The sequence below is a fragment of the Diceros bicornis genome, chromosome 5, assembly GCF_020826845.1.
Source record: "Diceros bicornis minor isolate mBicDic1 chromosome 5, mDicBic1.mat.cur, whole genome shotgun sequence".
Taxonomy (NCBI): Eukaryota; Metazoa; Chordata; class Mammalia; order Perissodactyla; family Rhinocerotidae; genus Diceros; species Diceros bicornis.
In genome coordinates, this window is record NC_080744.1 from 73396272 (window position 1) to 73417706 (window position 21435).

The 21435-nt window shown below is 45.1% G+C and overlaps 1 protein-coding gene across 2 annotated transcripts in view; it reads left to right on the top strand.

The window, feature by feature from the left end:
- The window catches only part of OCA2 (OCA2 melanosomal transmembrane protein), a 341967-nt gene extending 331819 nt beyond the window's left edge, over positions 1-10148 (top strand). For both annotated transcript variants that reach the window (XM_058542240.1, XM_058542242.1), the window contains one exon: positions 9473-10148. In XM_058542240.1, the coding sequence (XP_058398223.1) occupies positions 9473-9557 (85 nt within the window). In that variant the 3' untranslated portion in view covers positions 9558-10148. The remainder of the gene's footprint in view (positions 1-9472) is intronic.
- The last annotated feature ends 11287 nt before the right edge of the window (positions 10149-21435 follow it).

The window sequence follows — 21435 nt, forward strand, 5'->3', positions numbered from 1 at the left end:
TGATACTATCCATTTCTGAGAACTGAAGTATGAGATATCTTCCATGGAGAATATGCCTTCTTTTCAAGAGTTTACAAAACAGCTACAAAAACTCATCATATATTATGCTGTGACGACAATCTCAATGATTTAATAACTGGATATTTTCAAGCCATAGTCTCTGACCACAATACATTAATTGCAAATTAAAAATAAGAGAAAAAAAAAGTGATGCACTTCCCAAAAAATAAATCAAAGGAAGTAATAATAAAAACAGTAGAATAGTAATTGTGGTACTAATAGAATTTGCAGTAGTAGTAACAAAAACAATAATAATATGAAATGTACACCATTTCGAGAGCATTTATAAAGTACTAGACCTTTTAATAGCTGCTTTATGCACTATATTTTAAATTTCTTTGCAGAAAATATTATTTGATAGGAATATTAGGCTCAGGGAAGTTGGCCGCCTGTTGAAGTTACACAGCAAATTCAATTCACACCACCAGGCTTTGCTCTGCCCGCCCCCATAGTACACCAACAGCTTATTCTGCTCCAAAGAAGAAAGAAACTCGGAAATTGGGAGTCAACTCTGGCTTTAGTCAGCCTTAGTTATTTTAATTGTTTTTAAATTGAGGAAAAATAATTATGAATGAAATAACACAGGAAAGAACCAACAATGGAAATTCAAACTGAATGAATTAGAAGACGAAAAATGGTAGACCTGGTATGTAAAGAGATGATTTTTTTTTTTTTTTTTTTTTTGGTAAACACTATTGGTATTATAGATTAAGCCTTGGCATCGATCAAGAAAGAATGAAAAAGCAAAAATTAACAAAATTAGATATTAGAAAAAGAACACAGCAGCAGAGGTAAAGGTTAAAGTTATATTAGAATATTATATATATGTCTAATAAAAATTAGAATTTTTATAAAATGAATGTTTTTCTGGAAAAATATATGTTCTCAAAGTTATTGTAGGAAGTGGAGGAACAAATGGGTATTCTCTTTGAGATTCCCCATGCCCATTCTTCTTTGCCTGCTAAATTCCTACTCACTGCTGAACACCAAATTCACCGGCGGCTGCCGCCCCGTGGAGGAGTTGCTTTTGGTGCTTCCCTGCAGAGTACTGAGTACACGCCTCTGCATAATACTTGCTATATTGTATTGCAAATTCGACTTTCTATCTGCCCTTTTGACTGTGGGCTACTTGTAGATAGGGACCGCATGTTATTTTTCTTTATATGATCAACATGTTATCCAACACAGAGTGCAATGTAAATGACAAAGGCATTGAGTAATTTAAGAGGGTTTGGAGTGGAGAGGAGCACAATTTACTGTGATAAAGGAAGCTCTGGAGATGTTTATAGGCCACTAGAAGATGCCAGTCAAAAAAAGAGACATGAAAAGTATGGGAGAAGAAGACACTTGATGGAGAAAGTTCTTAGAGGAGAGGCAAAGAGATGCAGTCCAGAGTTTGAGTTCAACACTCAAAAGAGGGAAGAAAGAAAGGAAAAGACAAAGGCTTGCTGGGTAGAGATGAGGAACATTGCCACTGCTCAACTTGGATAAACGTAATGTTCTTTAAAAAGTCAGAAGGAAGGTCGTATTCTGAATATGGGAGAAGGAGCCAGGAAGTTTCACAAGAGGTGTTGGACAGAACCTTATAGTGAGTCTCCATGTGATGCCAAATGTCCACAGGGCTGTCTGGCTCTCCACTCGTCTTCAGTGGGGGCGCTCAGAGTAAAAGGGCTTCTACAACATGGAGGGAAGTTTGAAGAAGCGAGAGGCTGGCTGATTGCAGGTCTGACAGAGGGAGAGGTGAGAATCCCAGCCCTACGGATGGCTGAGAGCACTGGTGCTGGTCAAGAGACCAGGCGTGGTGGGGGCACCTCACAGAGGGAGCTGGCTGAGGGGGGCACAAAGTGTGCAATGAAAATGCCTTTTCTCACAAAGAGAAAGACTGAGACATGATTTTCTTGAATTCTTTCTCTTTTGTTTGCTAAAGATGGTAGATACATTTCATAAGGTTGAATGCATGAGAAAGAAACCACCCAAACTGGAGTCTGTTTTGGTGGAACAAAAGCAAATTATTAGAATTCATCCTCATGTGGCTTTTCCTATGCCTCTTCACTTTGATGCATTGCTCCTTGCCATGCTTTCTGTACTGTTTCTCTGTCACCCTCCCCAGTCCTTAGCCTTGTGAACTCTACTGCTGGCAGCTGGCACCAGGGCAATGTGATGGAGAGGGCACTGCACACACTGCAAGGCCCCCTACCCCTCAGATGTGCCTTCTCTCTTCTGTAGCCCTCCCTCCGGTTCACCACCATCTCCCCCACCTAGAACCCCTCTTTCTGTGGGAAACACAATGATGGGGCTTTATTTCTAAGAGACAGGAAACTTCCTCAGCCTTTCTTCAGGAAGAGGGTTAGCTAATTGTCACCCTGGGAGACCCAGGAGATGAGGCATGAGGCTCTTCAAATTCCAAATTGGGGCTGAGGATAAGAAAGTGATCTCTGTCCTGGGGCCCCCAACAGGCCAAGGGGCTGAAGAGTACAGCTCTCAAGAGTCCATTGTCTACCAAAGGTGGGGCAAGCTGTGTGAGCTGCGTGCACCTCCATGGGCCTGTAGAAGCAGAAGCTGTGCTTCATTACTTTTACGGAAAGGCAACAGTGAAATTGCTTTTTGATTAAGGACTATAGTCATAGTGTGTTATAAAGCCTTTTGGAAAGGAAAAATAAATGGGAAGAATGGTTTCAGTCTAGAACTCAAGTAGGAGACTTCATTAGCAAACATTTCTTTTTGAAAACCAGGTCTCTTTTCAGTGTGCAGGGCACTGCTCTCAGCATCCTGCTGACCTCCACTGGAAATGGCAGGGTTCCAGGGCAGCTCATTTCCCAGCAATCTGGAAGCCTTGGTTCCTTGGAGTACTCTGTGTCATCACAGGCATGTTTTTAACCTAAAACTGAATACATCTAATGCAGGGTTTGTATGGGCGCCCATCTGACGTTTTGCATCTTATTTGTGCTTTGACATTCAAGTGTTTTTGTCTTCTGTAACAGAATGTGATGTTTGGAGCCAGAATGGATTGAAAATAATCCCAGAGGGAAATGAAAGCATAATGTGATGCTGGATGTTGAGCAAATATGCTCTCCCTTGGCCTTTTGGTGAAGTTATTGCTTTGCTGAGAGGCCTGGAGAGCAAGACAAATGGATCTTCTGGGAAATGGAATGGCTCCTGGTAAACGTGGAGCATAAATGTGTGTATTCGGAGTCCTGCTGGCAGTGACAGGAAGTCATTACTGTCCTCTCTTCAAATAATGTCCTTCCAGCGGACTCCTGGCTGGGCAGTGAGTGAAGCATTGAAACACAGTAAAGCTAACCACACTCCCACAGGAAGAAGCAGCAAGGGCTTGCCCCAAGAAGGAACACGCCAACCTTAGTTCTGCTGGGAAAAGCTGCCCCATCCTGGTCTTTACTCATCAGGTACTCAGGTGTGTGTGGCAACCATTGGCAGTGCTGCCATCAAATTGCCCAATAAACAGCTTCATCACTTGTCTTGACCCTAACATTGGAGGATTCTTTTTGTGTGTATGTGACTTCCAAAATGTATGAGGAAAAGGCTGCCCTGATGAGCTTGGTTGCCTGGTGGAGATGTGTCCTGAGGGTGGCAGAGCCCCTGCAGACCTGTCTCAACGTGCTTTCTCCGAAAGGGCCTCACTCCAGCAGATCCCCTGCCAAAGCTCCATCCGGAGCCAGCAGTCCCTGCATCAACTCACAGCCATAAACCCGCCTTTTCAGGTACTTGCAGCTGCAAGTTGTGGGCCTCCTAGAGCTGCACTGGATATCATGACAGCCCCCAGCCTATTCAAGCTATTGAGGCTTGAAACATGGCACGTCCATGTGAGGTGTGCTGTGAGGAGAAAACCCATACTGGATTTTGGAGATTTAGTATAAAAAACGAATGTAATATATTTCATTAAAATTTTATGTTGATTATATGTTAAAGTAATGTTTTGGATATGTTGGGTTAAATAAAATATATTATTAAACTTCCTTTCACCTATTTTCTTTTACTTTTTCAAGGATATGGTAATGTAAAATTTGAAATTACATAGAGGCTCACAGTATATATTTCTGTTGGCTGGTGGTCTGGGACTTCCTTGCATTTTGAGTGGGAGCTGATAAGAAATTGACACGTTTCTTCGCCTTCCAGACTGGAGGACTGGATGCTTTTCTCCATAACAAGGGGTGGCAAACATCTTCTGTAAAGGAGCAGAAGTAAATCTTTCAGTCTTTGTGGAGCACATGGTCTCTGTTGCAACTACTCAACTCTCCTGTGCTGTGGCAGCTCTAGAGCAGCCAAAGACCATAAGTAAATGTATGCGAGTGGCTGTGTTCCAGTAAAACTTCATATATAAAAACAGCCTTTGGCTTAGGGGCTGTAGTTTGTTGGCTTCTGGTCTATAAAAAGGGGCAGTTTACCTGGATGAATTCTCTTTTGATTGTAAAAACACATTTTTCATTCATGGAATCCGTACTGTGTGCATCTTTACGGGTTAAGGGCTTTTTCAGGGATCTTACAGTACATGCAAATATCTTTTTATTATTCTTTGTTGGCATATCATGACCCAACTAGTGGAGGATGAGGCTGGAATCTAAAGTACTAGAGCTGGCGTTTGAAATCAATTCCTTCTCTCTCTCTCTCTCAGTCTCTGTCTCTCTCTCCTGTCTTTCTCTCTCTCTGCCACTTTCTGTCTCTCTTATTTTTCTTGATATCTTATATCTGCTATTTTATTTTTGTTTTCTGTTGATTACCTCTCTTTCTAGTTTCTCTGTTTCTTCTTTATGCCTTCTGTGGGTTACTTGATCACTTCTCAGAATTCCATTTTGGTGTATCTGTGTTTTTGAATATACTTCCTTGTATAGATTTTTTGGTGTTTGCTCTAGTTATTATATTATAAATACATAATTTAATACAGTTTACTGACATTTTACTAGTTCAAGTCAAATGTAGAAACCTTGCTTCCCTTTAAGTCTGTTTGTGCTTACCAGTTTACAATATAATTGTCTTAAATATTCCTCTACATTCTTTGAGAATCACATCAGACAATGTTATAATTTTTGCTTCAACCATCAAACATAATTTAAAAATGCAAGGAGAGAAAGAAAGTTTATTGTATTTAACCATATTTTTGCCTTTTCTTTTGTTCTTTCTTTCTTCCTGATGCTTCAAGATTCCTTCTTTTATCATTTCCTCTCTGAAGACCTTCTTTTAGCAGTTCTTTTAGGGTAAGTCTGCTGCTCCATTAGTTTGTCTTCACCAGAGAATATCGTGATTTCCCCTTCAGTCTTGAAGGTTATTTTTGATGGATATAGAGATCTAGGTTGGTTATTCTTCTCTTTCAGCAGTTGAAAAATGTTATGCTACTTCCTTCTGGCCTCCGTGGTTTCTGAGGAGAAAATTGCTGTTTTTCCCTATAGGTGAATTGTCGTTTATCTCTCATTACTTTCAAGAATTTTTCTTTTCTTTAGTTTTTAAGAGCTGATAATGTTGTGCCTTAGCGTAGATTTTTGGGGGTCTATCCTTTTGAGGGTTTTCTCAGTTTCTTAAATCTGTAGGTTTATATCTTTTACCAGATGTTCAGCTATTATTTATTTGAATATTTTTTCATCCCTACTCTCTTTCTGGGGCACCAATGACATAAATGGTAGATCTTTTGTTCATGTCCTACAAGTCTCTGAGACTTTGTTCATTTTTTTCCTATTTTTTCTCTGTTGTTCAGATCGGTGATTTCTATTGTATCTTCAAGTTCACTGACTTTTTCCTTTGTACTTTCCAGTCTGTTATTGTGCCCCTCCAGTTAGACTTTTATTTCAGTTGTTACATTTTCAGTTCTAAAATTGCTGTTTGGTTCTCCTTTATGTGTATTTCTTTTCTGAGACTTTCTGTTTTTCATTTGTTTCAAGTGTGTTTGTAATTGCTTGTTGAAGAATTTTTATGATAGCTGCTTTGAAGTCCTTGTCAGGTAATTTCAACATCTGTTTCATCTCAGTGTTGACATCCGCTGGTTGCCTTTTCTCGTGCAAGTTGAAACATTCCTGGTTCTTAGGATGATGAGTGATTTTCTATTATATCCTGGGCATTTTGGGCATTGTGTTATGAGATTCTGGATGTTGTTTAAATCTTCTGCTTTAGCATGCCCCCTCTAACCCCACACTGGTGGGGGTAAGCAGGTGTCACCTCATTACCCCCAGGTGGAGGTGGAAGTCCAGGTTTCTCACTCAAGCCCTGTTAACACTCCAGTGGGGGAGGGGAGCCTCTTTACTGCTGAGTGGGGTTGGGAGTTCGGCTCCCACTAGGTCTGTCCTGTTACCACCTGGCTGGTGTGTGGACGGGTGCCTCATTTTCCTCCCCATGTGACCACCAACAACTTGCTGACTTTGTGGGAGTGAGGTCTTATTGCTGCTGGAAGGTGGTGAAAGTCTTGGCTTACCACTGGGTCTCTCTGAAACCACCCCAACGAGAGGAGAGAGGGCCTCTTAGCTCCAGATGGGGTGAAAGTCCAGGATCCCTGTGTGGTCTCCACTGACACCATAGGAAGAGTGCCTTGTTATATTCTGGTAAGGGTGGAAGTTCTGACTCCCTACTGGGCCTTTGCCAGTGGGGTTGAGGGTGGGCTGTAAGTTTTTTTTTTCTATGGTGTTTGGATGGAATGGGGCAGTTATGTAAAAGTTTTCTGTCTTGCTATGCTGCTCCTTTCCTCATCCTTTGGCTAAAGAGAGCAGACTTCTCTGGGATTTTTTTTTCTACCATCCATTAATGTTTCCCAGTTGTCAGCTTCCCAGTACTTAGTCTGGGATATATGAGGAAACAAAAAGGAAACTCATTGCAATGCCATTCTTCAGGATCAAAGTCTCCAGCTGGCCTGCTTTCTTCTCTTCACCTTCAGAGTCTCTTATGTTTGTTTGTATGTAATGCCCAGGCTCTTTAGCTAGGCTTAGTGGGAGGGATAGGAAGAAATGCATCCACTCCATCTTGCTTCAGAACCAAAAGCCTGATCTATAGTTTTGAGTTTGTAAAACAGGTATATTTTCTTTTCCAATATACCCTCATGTGTGTGGTTAAATTTCTTACCATCAAACAAAACTCATGCTCCAAGGAGTCACTCCGTGCTTTACCCTTTGGTTTTGTGCACTTTCTAATCCCAGTCAGCATGTACTCAGGGGCAGGTGCCTGCTTTGAGGAGCACCGGCCGGTGGCTAACATTTGCTGAGTGCTCATTATGAGTCCAGACACTGGTCTAAGGGATTTATAGGGATGAACTCATGTAATTCTCATGACAACCTTAATAAGTAGGTATTGTTATTACTCCCATTTTACAGATGAAGAAATTGGGTCATGGAGATATTTAATACTTTCCCAAGATCATGTAGCTGGACAAGAGCAGAGCCTTGAACTATTGTGTCAGGGTGCCTGTCTAGTAGGGGAATGCATGTGGGTTTTGAAGCCAGGAAAATATGCCAAAACGTCATCTCTGCCTCTTAGTGGTGGCAGACTTTATCAAATTCCCTAATATATTGAGGCCTCAGTTTCTTAAATAGGGATAATATGACCTGCCTTATTGTGTTTGGGAAATGATAGATAACATCTATTTCTGTGTCTCTGTGGTCTTTGGAATACAGCAGATGTTCAGTAAATTACTTATTTTTGAGTGGCGTATCATCATTGTATGACTTACTCATACCCATAGGGAAGCAGTACATGTAGTGATTAAGAGTGTGTTCTCTAGAGTTAGACTGATGGGGTTTGAATTTCTGCACCATAGCAAGTTAGCTGAGTAACCTGGACAAATCTGCTTACTCCTCCAAATCCCATCTATACACTGGGTGTGATGATACCAATCTCAAAAGGTGCTATGAGCAGTTGATGAGGTCATCTGTGTGAAGATCTTCAGTGTCTCGACACTGAGTGAGCAGTCATGTTTCTGATGAAGTCTGAAGGCTTGCACCAGTCTCAGGTGATGCTTCTTCTCAGGGATGGTGCCATCCCTGAGATGCCAGCAGCTCTCACTGGGGAGCATGGCAGAACCATCTATGAGGAACTTTCTCTGGGCTTGGGCTCCCCAAGAGCAAGTTCTGCTTTTTGTGGGATCCATCCCTTGGCAAGGCAGATTTGCTTCTGAAACACGGCCAGGTATTGCAGCACCCAGGTTGAGGTATTCAGCATCTTACCTGACACCAACTCATTCTACGTAATCTGTCATAGTGCAAGGAAGGCTTTGCGTTCAAATGAAGGCTTGCCGTGATGTCTTTGATGCCTAGAGTTGACCAGAAACTGTCCGTGAATTCAATGATCAGGGCTGACAAGTTTCAAACATGTTCAGCTATTTTAAAAAACAAAACAAAACAAAACAAAGTTTACCAATGTCAAGAAATTTACATATTTTTACTGAAATCTATTGTGCTTTGTTTTTTGCTTTACCTTCTTGAAATGTCCAATTCTGCTCTAGAATTAAGGAGCTGTTTCACTCTTGGATGCAGTTTTTGTGTTTAAATTACAGCTTGTAGAGAGAACCTTGCTGTAGCTCTTTCTCCTGAGTAGCTACTCCCCACGTCCATGGCCATGGGAAGAATGTCATAATCCTTATTATTATCATTATCACACACTAGGCTCCCACCACTGAATTTTTAAGCCTTTTGGAACAAAACCTATAACCTTTGCAGGGACCTGTCTCAGTGACAATGCAGCACTAAGCAATGGCTTCAAAGCATGAATTCCAAATGCCAGTGGGAATCTACTGGGATTTGTTGGTTAGCATAGGAAATTGTGGAAACACAAGTACATTATGGGAAGCATATAATGAGGGAGATTTTCATCTTCTCCTGACTTCTTTTGTATTTGTGTGTACCTATCCACACATCTTGCACCTCACTGAATACAGAAGAAAATCTTGTTCTTCCCTCTTCTTTTCCTTAGACAAGAGATTATTTTCTAATCCTACCTCTCAAGCTCTCCCAAGATGTAAGTGTGAGGAACGTTAGGGGCCTAGGGGAATATGACGTTTCTGGGAAACCAGTTCTCCTGGAAGGACAATTGGAAGATCATGCAGTCATAGGAATCATCCAGAAATTTAAGTAATGGCCCAGTTACATGACATTGACAGTGTAAGTGTCATCATCAAGACCACCCTTCTAATGTTATGGATGAGCAAATTGAGACTCTAAAACGTCAATTAAAATTTTTCAAAAACTTTAAGCAGGTCTCAAGTAAAATGGCATACCATGGGGGATATCTAATGGAGGCATGCCTCCAGATCATCTAGGCTAAAACCAACTTTTTGATTTCTAATAATAAGAGGTAATTAACATTGTGGAAATATATAGCTCCCAAGGCCATATTCTTTTGCAATAACATAATATTATAATGAGTTCAGATCTTACAATACTCACCAGACACCAGACCCCACAATGCACTTCTCTTTGTGTTTCAGGTTGGGCTTCCCCATGATGGTCGTCTCCTGCACGGTTGGGATGTGTTACCTCCTTGTTGCTCATGTCGTGATAGGATGGAATTAATACATATACATCATGTGAAGACTAAGGGAAACTTGACCCATCACCAACATCAGTAGAAAACTCCCCCAAGACCACTCTTGGAGAAGAAAAGGTGCTTACCATGGGGTGTCTGGAAGGAGACCTTTGGCACCCCATTCTTATTCAGGTGAATGCTGGGCAGTCGTGGCAAATACAAGATAACTTACCCAAGACTCTTCTACAGGAAAATATGTGTATTTCAAAACATGTCTTACTATGCGCTGTAAGAAAAGACACAAATGCAGTATTCTACCCCAATTGGCTTGTGCTGATTAACTGTCACTTTCCTGAGGCTATCCACACTTTTTCTTCATGTTATCACTTTTCATGTTAAAATAATCAGCATTTAAATTGTATACTCTCTGAATATATTCTTTTCCTGGGAAAAGGCAGACAGTTTGTAAGGAAACATTTTATGTATTAAAAAAAAAAAAAAACTATCCCCTGACAAAATGTCTTAGAATTTGTTAGTCAATTAGTTTTTCAGTAGTTTACATTATGTAAAATTGCATTTTATCCATTTATGTTTTTCTCTAGAGTTTTTAAGTCATCAATTAAAAGTCCAGAAATTTGACTTGCAGAAGGTTGTAAGTGCTTTTTTAAAATAATATTTTACATAGCTAACAGCCTAGAATAATCTTCAGTTTTGAAGGTGATGCATGCTATTTCCGTCAATTACACAAAAGTGTGGTCGTCGATACACTCAGCCCTGCGCACCCCGCAGAACTCTGGGGGTTCCATCAGCGTTTATTAAATGCTATTCTTTTGTGGAACTCGACGCATGAGGCAAGGATAACGAGAGCAAAGAACAGGAGGGAGCGCTGTGCTTCAGCTCAGGTCTCGTCTGCTGTGCTTGGTCAGTACCATGGCTGTGCCCCAGACAACGGACCTCTTCTTCAGTTCTCGGTCTACTGTGCTTGATGCCTTGAGATGAAGATGTTTACTGTGGACCCTGCTCAGAAGTGGTAGCTGTACAAAACGTCTGATTTCAAAAGGTTTAAGATCCCCAGGAAAGTAGGAGACCTTTCTAGTCCCATTTCTTTCCTGGCACCCTCAGGGTGGCTGTGCCCTTTCTACAGTTTAGAATCTATATTTGCAAAATGGCAACCTGTTTCCCTCCTGAAAGGTCGAGAGAGAGTTTATGAGACTATGCCCTTTGGATTCATGAGCCATCTTTGAATTCCTTGACAGCAAAGGTGACACAAAGCCCCATTTTTGTTTTAAAATCTAATCTTGGCGAACGTCACAGGATCCTCTGTGTGCACTGACTCTATGCTCCAGAGGAGCCTCCTCCCCAGTCTTTCCAGGGAAGGAGCCCTGCCAGCCACTCGAGCTCTGCTCCCTTTTCATGTTGCCTTACTCAACCCAAATTCTCCTGAATTCTTTCACCAAAAGGCATTGTTTTCTCTTCCCCCTCATATTTCCATGCATGGAGGTGGCATTGGTGCCTTCCTTGTGCCCAGCTGCCTCTTCTAACTCACATCTGTTCTCTCCTCCTTCAGTGTCTCCTCCCTGTGATGCTCCAGCCTCCATCTCTCCACCTCCCACCTCTCCTCATAGATGCCACCCTCAGCTCCTCAGTCACCCCTTCTCATTCTTCAATACCTTTGGCTCCTGACTCCTTGCTTCCTCTCCCCCTTACCCCATCAGCCCTCTCAGCATTCCCTGGGATCTGACAGTTCGGCTTGTTACACCCATAGTTGACCTCTGTAACTGCACCTTGAATTCCTCATCTCAGTGTCTCTCTCTGAAACTTCTGACACTTCCGGGCATTTACTCCAGATTACCACCTAAACGGATCCCCCTGACACCTCTGATTCCTCGGCCTCTCCCTTTTGCTAACTTCCCACATCAGTTCCCTCCTATTTCTGCTCTTAAATTCAAAGCTCTGTCAATAAACTGGGCCTGCTCTACCTTTTCTGGCCCTGCATCTAAGCACCTGAATGTTGCTGAGGTAATCGTTCGGCTGGGATGACTAGTTTCACTTTAAAATAAAGATCACAAACATCAAGTGGGCACTCAGTGCTGCCTGGCTCATTTATTGTATTTCCCTCTTGAGTAGGCAGAGTCCTGGCTGAGAACAGATGGCTGCTCAAATTGGGTAACTTAAAGGGAATTTGATCAGGGATGGTGCAATCCTTCGGACTAATGAGAGGAGGCACCTGTAGGCCTCCGAGGGTGAGGGAAGGAAATGGTCACCAGAACATGGAGATGCAGGGGGCTGTTTGGAAAGGGGCCCCTGACAGGAGCTCCTGTGAAGGGTTGCAGCCAGCAAGAGTCACTTCACAGGGAGGGGCTGTGGGAATCACCTTGATTTCACTCCCTTTCCTCACTGTGAGTTCCATCATCCTTCCCATTGGCTAAAGCCAGCCAGAAACCAGAGGTCAAGTGGAACTGACACTGTCCACATGGGTCAGCTCCTATGGACACAGGGCAGGATAAGCAGGGTGAGAGTGGGTCTGGAGGAGTGGATGGAAGACAGCTCTGTCCACCAGTTTTGCTCCTCAGCAGATGACAAGTTCATGTCTGCAACAAAGGAAACATTGAAAGTGCCGTCACCTTTCCTATCAAGTCTGTCTCTGCTCCCTCCTGATATTGTCTCCAGAATGAGTAAGCAAACAACCCAACCCAATGCTTATTAAACCCTGTTCTGTGACAATAGAAAAAGATAACCTTGAAGGAACATATGGTGGCTTTGCTATGAATGTTGGACTACCACAGGTCACTTATGCTCCTAGGCATCATTCCAACATCTCATGACCCCTGAAGATCACAAAGACCATAAGGACACATGTTTATAGTCTGAGATCACTGTGAAAATCAAGAGGAAGAGTCCATTTGCTCTTTTGCTGCACATGAGGATTCTGAGCTGCATCAGTAGCTGTGTGTCACCTTTGACAGGTACCTCGCCTCGGATGAGCCCCTGCAAGGCCACACGCAGGGACGGGTGAAGGAAGGGGTGGCAACGCAGCAGACACAGCTGCCATGGGAATCCGAGCCACTTCCTCCTGCAGTGTGTGTGTGCCTTCCAGACCAGATTGGGCCCAGTCTCCTAAATGCCACATAATGGAAGACCAGTGTTCATGTCTAACTTCATGAATCAGTTGGTCAGACGGCACTTGGTGTGTGGTGCACAGCTCCACTTGCCTGGTCACACCCTTTCCCACAGTCTGGTCCTCAATCTGCACCAGGGCCCAGTGGCAGCCAGGAGCTGCTTTTCAGGTAGAGACTAATAGTTGGAACAGGAGGGCGTGGACTTTATCCAAATCCTCAGAGTCTGCACTGTGATTCTTCCGCAAAGGTCTGCCACAGACACTTGGGACGCCTTCAGTGTGCTGGCTGCTACAGAAGGCCCACGTGGCAGGGTAGCTGCATGACAACCCAGGCCTGCTGAGGGGCCTCTGCTTGCTTTGGTCCCCTCATTCCCTGCAGCATCAGGTGGCTACCTGGAGTCAGTCATAGCAGCTTGGCACTCGTCTCTAAAATTTCCATCAGGATGTTCTATTTCTTTTGTTTTACTATCTTGATGTGGCATGGGGAAACTTCCTAACATACAGGGAACCAACTTGGGGATCTGACAGCTGTTTGATGCGTTATCTATCCCAGGACTCATGCTGGAGCTGGGGAAGACCCATAGGATGGGTCACCATTCCACAGGGTCAACTGTTGTATGGACGTAGCCCAAGAATGCACCCACCACTTGACCTCCATGGGCCTCTCCTCTGTCTAGTGAGCTAGAGGGCATTCTGGGTCACTGAGGATTGCAGAAAATTAACACCTGGGAAGTCAAGGTATTTCTTTTAACAAATGCACAAGTCCCTTGTTAATTGGCTACAAATGGCTTCTGCTACTTCACTGCAGCCTTACTCTGAAGAAGGTGTGAGGGGAAAGCACTAAACGCAGGCAGGCTTTGTTGCAGGATTCTTTCTCAAAGGGACGTGGCCTCCCTTCAAGGAACAGGCTTAGGTCTGAGAAGTGACTGAGGTCCTTAATCTTTCTTATGATCCTTGAGTTAGGTTTCTTCTCACCAGATCCAGATTTTTTTCCAGTTTGATAAGTGAAGCTGCCCATATAATTTACTACTATGAACTCTATGATCAATTTGCCTTGCGGCATAGGTCTCTGAAGCTTACTGTGGTAACTGTGACCACCTTGACTGCGACAATGAAGCCCTTCCCTGGCCTTTCCCACCTTGGGATCCCATTATTCTCATTAGGAAAAGACGACTTGGTTCTATTACTGTGTCCCCTACTGTCATCAACAGTCTCCAGAGGACAGCTATCCCAGAGGTTTCCTCCTCCACAGCCTGCACTGATTAAGGCCTTGATGAAGGAAGTGGCCGCTGGATTCTCTTGCAGGGAATGCATGGGGGCAGCTGGGTGGTTACGCACGATCACTCTGAGCCTTTGGACTCCTTTGTCTGTATGCCAAGGATTAACCAGCTGTGCATAGAATTAACACCTCTTCCAAGTGCTGAAGCCAACACATGAAATCTCAAATTCCAGGTGAGTGCACCAACCCAAGAATTTGGCCCATCAAGCCTTACATTTCATCCTCCCTGGTGTGGTTTCCATGGACTCCCCTCCCCTATGTGCCCCCCAAACAGAGTGGTGGAGTTCTTTAACTTTTTCAGTAGACAAGATAGTTTGTCTTGAAGTAGACTTTCTACTTCTCTATCCAGGATATTCTGGTATCTTGTTACATCCATTGAGAAAATGAGAGGTATTTGGGATGAGTCTTGAGACAAATTCATATCAGCTTGGGAGGCAACTGGCCCAGGTGCAGCCATGAAATGGCTATTATGCAGGGAAGGCTGCTCTCCTCAGTCCTACTGAGGAAGGCTCAGGAGGGGTTTTGTGGTTCTGAGTTCTCAGTCAAGAACGGAGCAAGGTGGAGAAAGCAGGGATGGGCCTGTGGGTCAGAGGGAGGATATGCAGCTCACCTAGGAAGTTAAGTTTCCTCTGCTCTGGGAGGATTTCATGCCTCCTCTCCTCCAAGCTCTCACACCTTATCCGCCCCCACTCCCAACTTCACTGAGAACACAGAAGCCCTCAAAGAAAAACTTTGTCATCAGTAACTTTACAAATTTACCTGCATTTGGACCCAAATGTTCTGTCTTTTATCTTATAAAATAAAAGCAGTGCCTCTGGCCTTGTCAAAGACAAGTTCCTCATGTGCACTCTGAACCTTAAGCCCTCATTTTCTCAGGAATTTTACTCTTTCCAGTAAGAAACTGCTCTCCTCTGCACCATCTACAATATCAGTACCACCCACATTCAAACATGGTTTTGTAGACTTCGTTCATTCACTCACCCATTCATTAGAAGATATTTACTTAATGGTTTTGATGTTCCAGGCAACTGTTCCAGATGCTAGAGATGGGACAGTAAAAAATAAATAAAAATCTCTAACTTCCTAAAACTTACATTCAATCTCATCTTAAAAATCATCATCTTCTTCCAGCTACCACCTCATTTCTACAGTTTTCTTCTGTACCATTTATACTTTTTCTTCTCCAATTTACTCTCTTTTTATTACTATAAATAATTCAGGCATACAAAAATAAGAAAATATAATGAATGTCTGTGTATGCACTACCCAGCTTACTTGAAAAAAATTCTAAATATAACCCAAGACTGCTCTATTTTCTCCCAATAACATCCTCCCCCACCCACAGGTAACTACAATCGTAGATTTGATGTTTTTGTTCTACTTTATATAATCAAAAATCTCCCACGTCATTACTCCCCAGCAGGGGTCCTGGGCTCCTGTGTCATTATCACAGCTGTGCCTTACCTATGCTGGTGCCCAAGCCATGCTGGGGGCCCTTCCTCACTGCAGGTGAGTGAGGGGCACCTCCTGAGTCTGTCCTTTGTGCCAGACAGTTTTCTAGGTACCTGCCGTAACAGTGTTTATCTTCAAGTGGAGGAGACAGTAAGTTAGATAAACACATCAGGCAGTGGTGTTCTGGGAGGAAAAATGGTGAGCAGTTGTAGATAGGTCAGTTGGGGAGGTAACATCTGAGCAGAAGGGGAAAGTGAGGGGCAGCCATGGAGACACCTGGAGAAAGAAGGAGCACAGCAGAGCGCTCAGGGAGTACAACCCCAGGTAGGGGCCTGTGGGCATGTTCTTGTCCCAGCAGGAGCTGGGGGAAGAGGACCCTGGGGTCTGACCCTGTAGGACTGTCGGCCAAGGGGAGGACTTTGGAGTCCCATCTCAGCTGTCCTGGAAACTGTCTCCATTGCCCTGTCGAAGACAAAAGTCAGACAAGTAAGGAGATCGATTTTATTGCAATGGGGGGAACACCCCAGATCCAAAGATGAGTGGCTGAGAGGAGTGGCTGTGCCTTTTTTAGGGAGGAGTAAACAAGCTTCAGATGGGGCAATTGGCAGGTTGTTTTGCAAAAAGGGAAGTCTCAGTCAGTTATCTGAACAGAGAAGGCTTTTCTCTGCAGTTAGCTAGTTTCAGGGGACAAACAGTTCTCATCTTAGCCAATCAATCAAGAGAACCAGTTTTAATCTTTGCTAATTAATCATGAGATGAAGCACAGGAAGTTGGAGGATCTGTGTTTGGCCTTGGCAGCAGCAATTGTGTAATCAAGGGCCCCAGGTCATCCTGTTTCAATAGAGCAACATTCGAGTAAAACTCACCAGCAACTGAGAATAACTGAATAGGAAACGTAAATCCTTGCCTGCATTGTTGAGCGGGAAGCTCCAGCTACCAAGCCCAAGTGAGGGTGCCCACTATATGGAGGACAGTGAAGAGCACAACACAGCCCACCCCCAACAGTGGCCTGCCTACCACATCACCTATGGGATTGGAGTCGCCAAGCAGAACTCAACATGCAAGGTACTGGTTGGAGCAACGCTTCCCTCAGAGAGGAGAGACTTGAACGATCAGCGGGACGCTCCATGTAGCCATGCAGGGCGATGCAGGGTGCCAGGCTGCCGCTCCCCTCTCCTACTGCAGGCGAAGACCCGGTTCCCTTCTCCCAAGGGGCAGATGTGCTAGAGGGCTGGCCAGGTGCCACACAACCCACATGATTAAGAAGAACAAGGAAGTTCACTGCGTTCCCAGAACAAGAGGCCCAGGGCATGGGGATGGGGTGGGGGGTGGGGTGGGCAGCAGGGAGGGGGATGGGAGTGGGAATCCCAGGGAGGTGTGACAGGTTGCATGATGGCTGCTTCTCCAACAGACATCTTAAGAGAAAACCAAAGAGCCAGTGCAGAACCCACAGCACATCAGTGTGAAGCAAGTCCTTTTTCTCCGTCCCTCTCCCGGTCACCACACTGGCCTTCCCTTGAGCTCTCTTCCTCTCAAGCCCCAAAGTGCCCATTCCTTCCCCACCACCTCCTACCTGTCTGGATGTATCCTCTACCCCTGCCCTCCCATCTTCATTTTCAATGTAAAATCCCCACAATCCTGCCTTTGCTTCCTTTAAACTCTGCAGCTCTTTTTCACTCCTTATTTTAAGTGACTTATGAACTTATAAAAAGACCACCTTCTCCTGCCTGGGTGGTGCCTCTCTCAGGGATGCAAACAGTCTCACAGGCCCAGGGTGAGGTGGGGAGAGGCTACAACACCCAGACCTTAATCGTTGTTTTTAGTGTTTTCTTCCCATTATACCAGCCTTTCTTCAGTCCCGAGGGACCTAAAATAAGGCACAGACATGAACCCGCTGCGAGGGTTGGCCTTTCACTGACCTTCAGGCTCTTGCTCACACTCTTTTATGGATCCTGCAGTGGTAGATTCACGAGGAGAAATGGATTTTAGGGGAGCGTTTGTTAAAAGGAAGCAGCAGCTGGTAAAAGATGAAAAGCAGAGGCGTCGCCAGCGCGAAGGCAGAGAGGCCGCGGAGTCTGTGGGCTGCCTGGAGAGAGGAAAGCAGATGGATGTAGAAGGGGCGCAGAGGCTGCTGGTGTGGGGAAGTAGGCCTCCTCCCTGCTACCAGAATGAAATTAACTTACTAGGTGCTGCCAGGACATAGGTTGCGCCTGCAGAACAAGAGTTTTTGATGGAAATTCACGTACTGTGCGGTGGTGGGACTCCTGGCCGTCACCCTACGGACAGCAGGCTTCTAGCAGCTGAACTCACCAATTCACAGCCCCCTGGGCCCCCACAGTGCTCGTACACCTGACGTAAGGCAGACCATCTGTGACACGTGCCGACTTGTGTCCGGGGTGTCCCAGACCCATAGCTGCGGCTCTGGAATAAGCTTCGCGGAAAGACAGCGAAGGGAGAAAGCTGAAACTCCGACCTAAGGCCTTCAGGAGGCTCTCTGCCTGGTGTTCAGGAAACAGGGAGCAGGGACGATTGATAAGCATGTTATTTTGTTGGGTGATAGCTCATGTTCCTCAGGGAAGCCTGAAGTCAACTGGAACAAAGCCTGTCCCTGCCTCTTTCTCGGGAGCATGGCAGAATGTCACAGGTTTTCTCATTAGTCTCTGTAGCAACCAGCAGTGCAATCTCCACCTCACACCACTGTCAGCCCCTCCAGACCCATGTGTGTGCGTGCGCACGCACGCACGTGCGTGCACCCTAGCAATTTCCTCTCACTGGCATGGGCAGTGCCAGGGCACTCCCTTCCCAGGATAGAGCAGGAAGAAACAGAACTGAGAGGTGGGAAAATGAACCTTCTTTGAATGTCTGCCTTGATGACATTTTACACTGTGGATGAATTAAAAACAAGCTTTCTAATTAAGTGCCTGATCTAATACACAGCTTCACGAGGTGTGTACAGAAGAGACAGGAGACAGCCAGCCCCTGCCCTCCAGGAGCTTTCACGAAGCATTCCATATTTCATCATTTTCTTCCCAACTCAATCCCTCCCTGAGATGGAGACCACATGCTGGCATGCTCATTAATCCAGACTCCTCAGAGTGCCTTGCGTGTGGCCAGACCTCAATAAAAATGTTTGTGGATTAATACAACATTGCATTGTCTATTATACATAGAAGGAGAGCCTTGGAAGCCTGCAAGAATTCTCTTAGTGACAAAACCAGGTTCAAGCTGTGCTCCCTATTCTGCGTTCCAAGGCCGGTTCTCTTCCTGTGTTTTTGCCCAGCCTTCTTTTGCAGACTGGGCCGTAAGCCTTAAAGGTAACATGGCCCAGTTCTGCATCATGCATCACATGTAAATCGTTTTGGCCCCAGCCACCCCATTGCACTCACTTCCTCTGAAAGTCCGGGTCCAGCCTTTGAAAGTGGCATCCAGAACTCTTGGGGTGAGAAGACACCGGCTCTTGTCCCCATCCTGCGTGGCCCTGCCCATGCCCTCTCCAGCACATGCACAGTAGGGGCTGATCTGGTCCCACTTTGGGACAAACGTTTTGAAGGCTGGCCCCTCCCCAGGCATGTTCTTTGGTTCACAGCTTCATAGCTGCTTTGCAGATTTGTCAACATCATTCTTTAGAACAGTTGAGAACACCATTTAACTAGCAATCTGCAGCCAGAAAGGCAAGCGCCTCTCATTTCCATCTCCTCTCTGATTTTGCAAAGCCCACCTCACATCTCTCCTCCACCATCTAGAGCTAAAGCAGAGACAGGAGAGGGGCTCTCCTCTCCCATCTTCCCCCACGCCTTGCTCGGTGCTCTTGACCTAGTGGGTGTTCAGTATGTGCTGGTGAGATGCACATCACCTGCCTGTATCGTCAACAGTCCAGGTAAGTCTTCCATGTGTATTTATTAAAATCAGCATTTTCCACAAAAGAAATCATCAATAAGGAGACATTTAAATCGTTGTCGAAATGTCCAGTCCATTGGAAAAGGCAGCTTGGTTAAGATGCTGTTGCTGTGGCTCTGAGCTGTTCCATATGATGGTAAATGTTTCTCATGTAACAATAATGACCAAAGTGCTATTCAAAACAACTTGTATAAGATATTTGAATAAAAGTCATTTGAAGCAATTCAGAGTGATGTTGTTAAACTTTCCCTGAGTCTGTGCTCAGGGGAGAGTACAAGTTAAGAAACCCCATACCCCTTGTGTTTCTGGAAATGACTTACTACTGCAAAAACCCACCTCCCCCATGTGACTTAGATAAGACTCACGGATGCCCTCCTTCTTTTTCTAGGGTAAGGCCAGAAACAGGCACTCCAAAGTCCTATTCTTTGCCTTATAAGTGATTAGCTGAACTGGTTGTCCCCACTCACCAATCTGAACAAAATGCCTTCCCCCAGACCCCTCAACGTGGGCCCACCCATGAACAGGCAAAGCAGAACAACCCTCCTCAATGCCTGCTGGGAACATTTCCTGCTCAACTGTGGGATCATGACTGACCCTCTCAGCCTCCCCCCCCCCCCCGTTTTTTCTAGCCTTGTTCACCCCTCCCTGTAACAGAAAGTCCCTTTCAGCCTGACCTTTGAGAGACTTGCAGATCTGACGGTCAAAGCGTTCCTGCGATTGCACTAGCCCCCTCCTCTATTGCAAAGTCACCTCCCCCTGGTTGCAATAATCCTTTTGAATAAAGTCTCTTCTCACCTAAGTGCGGGTTTGTTTTCTTATTTGACAATAGAAATCTTATGTGCCATGTACGGAATGTGTTTCTCAAACATCTCCCTTTTGAAGGGTCCAGCTGATGAGGTGGTAATTCCATTTTTCCTAACAGAGAGTTTTTATCTTGGTGAGGGTCAGAGGCCTCAGACATAAATAGGTATGAGATGATAACAGCTGTGCTGCAAATGACGTGGGGTGGAAACCCTCACTTCTCACCCCAACCCTGATGGTAACCACTGTTGTGGAACTGTCCTTTAGCTTCCAGAGGCCTATTTCCTCCCTTGCTCAGGTCATGTGACTTGGTGAGCACCTAGGCTGCCTATAGGTCCTCTACTCTGGGATTGCTGTGGGGATGGGTGAGAAATAGAGCCCATTTCAGGAGGTTGGGGATCCGAGGAATGAGGATGGGAGCTTGTCTCTGACCTGCTCACCGCAGAAGTGTCTTCAGGCTCAGTGTGGATGACCCCATGCGGAGGGCAGAGAGCAAGGGGTGCATGCCAGCCTGGGAAGAAGATGGCTGACAAGGTCTCGCACCAGCCTCTGCTCTGTCCCGGGCTCGGCTGCACTCCGGGGGAGGGCTCACGCATCTTCAGGAAGGATCTGAATTAATCTGTTGGCTCCACTCATCATGATTAATGATTTGTTAAGCCCTTGTTGCCCTATTTGTCCTCTCCATGAGCCGTGGGCCTAGAAAGCAAGGACCATGTTTAACTCAACTTTGCATCTCCTGCACTTGGTGAAATGCCCAGTCTGTAGTTGGCACTGAATATGTTTTTGTTGACTCAGTTGGATGAATTAGATTGAATTACCCTCCACTTCTCCTCTCCTCAGAGAGAAGGTACCAAGGTTGCAGCCTGGTTATGTTGTGTGGCCTTGTGAGAGGAGAAATGAACAGCTGGACTAGTGGTCAGGACTGTGTCCTCTGCCTCTTGGGCGCTTCTGCACTGGGAGGGTGGGCACGGGGCTGGAATCTGGTGGGAGGGGCTGGAGCTCCTTGTCCTGTTCTGTCCTCTGAGCCCAAGAACACTCCCAGCTGGCTCTGCTGGAAACATGATGAGCCACACCCAAACAGAGGGCTGCGCACAGAGTTCAGTAAACTCCACCCTTACCGACATTTTGTTCTAAAGAACACACTGAGAAGAACCTGAGGGCACAGCAGATCAGGTGGTGTGACTCACATTCATAAAAGCAGATGTGAATAGAAATGCTATCTTTGAACAGAGCAGTTCTCAAGATACGAAAGTAGAAGACAGTGTCCAATTCACAGTCTTATTACTCAGCCACCAAAGATAATGAGGTTATAATTAAACATATACCTTAACAGTTAATGTGCTAAGGAAAACTCCCTGAAATGCAAATCTCTCCTGTA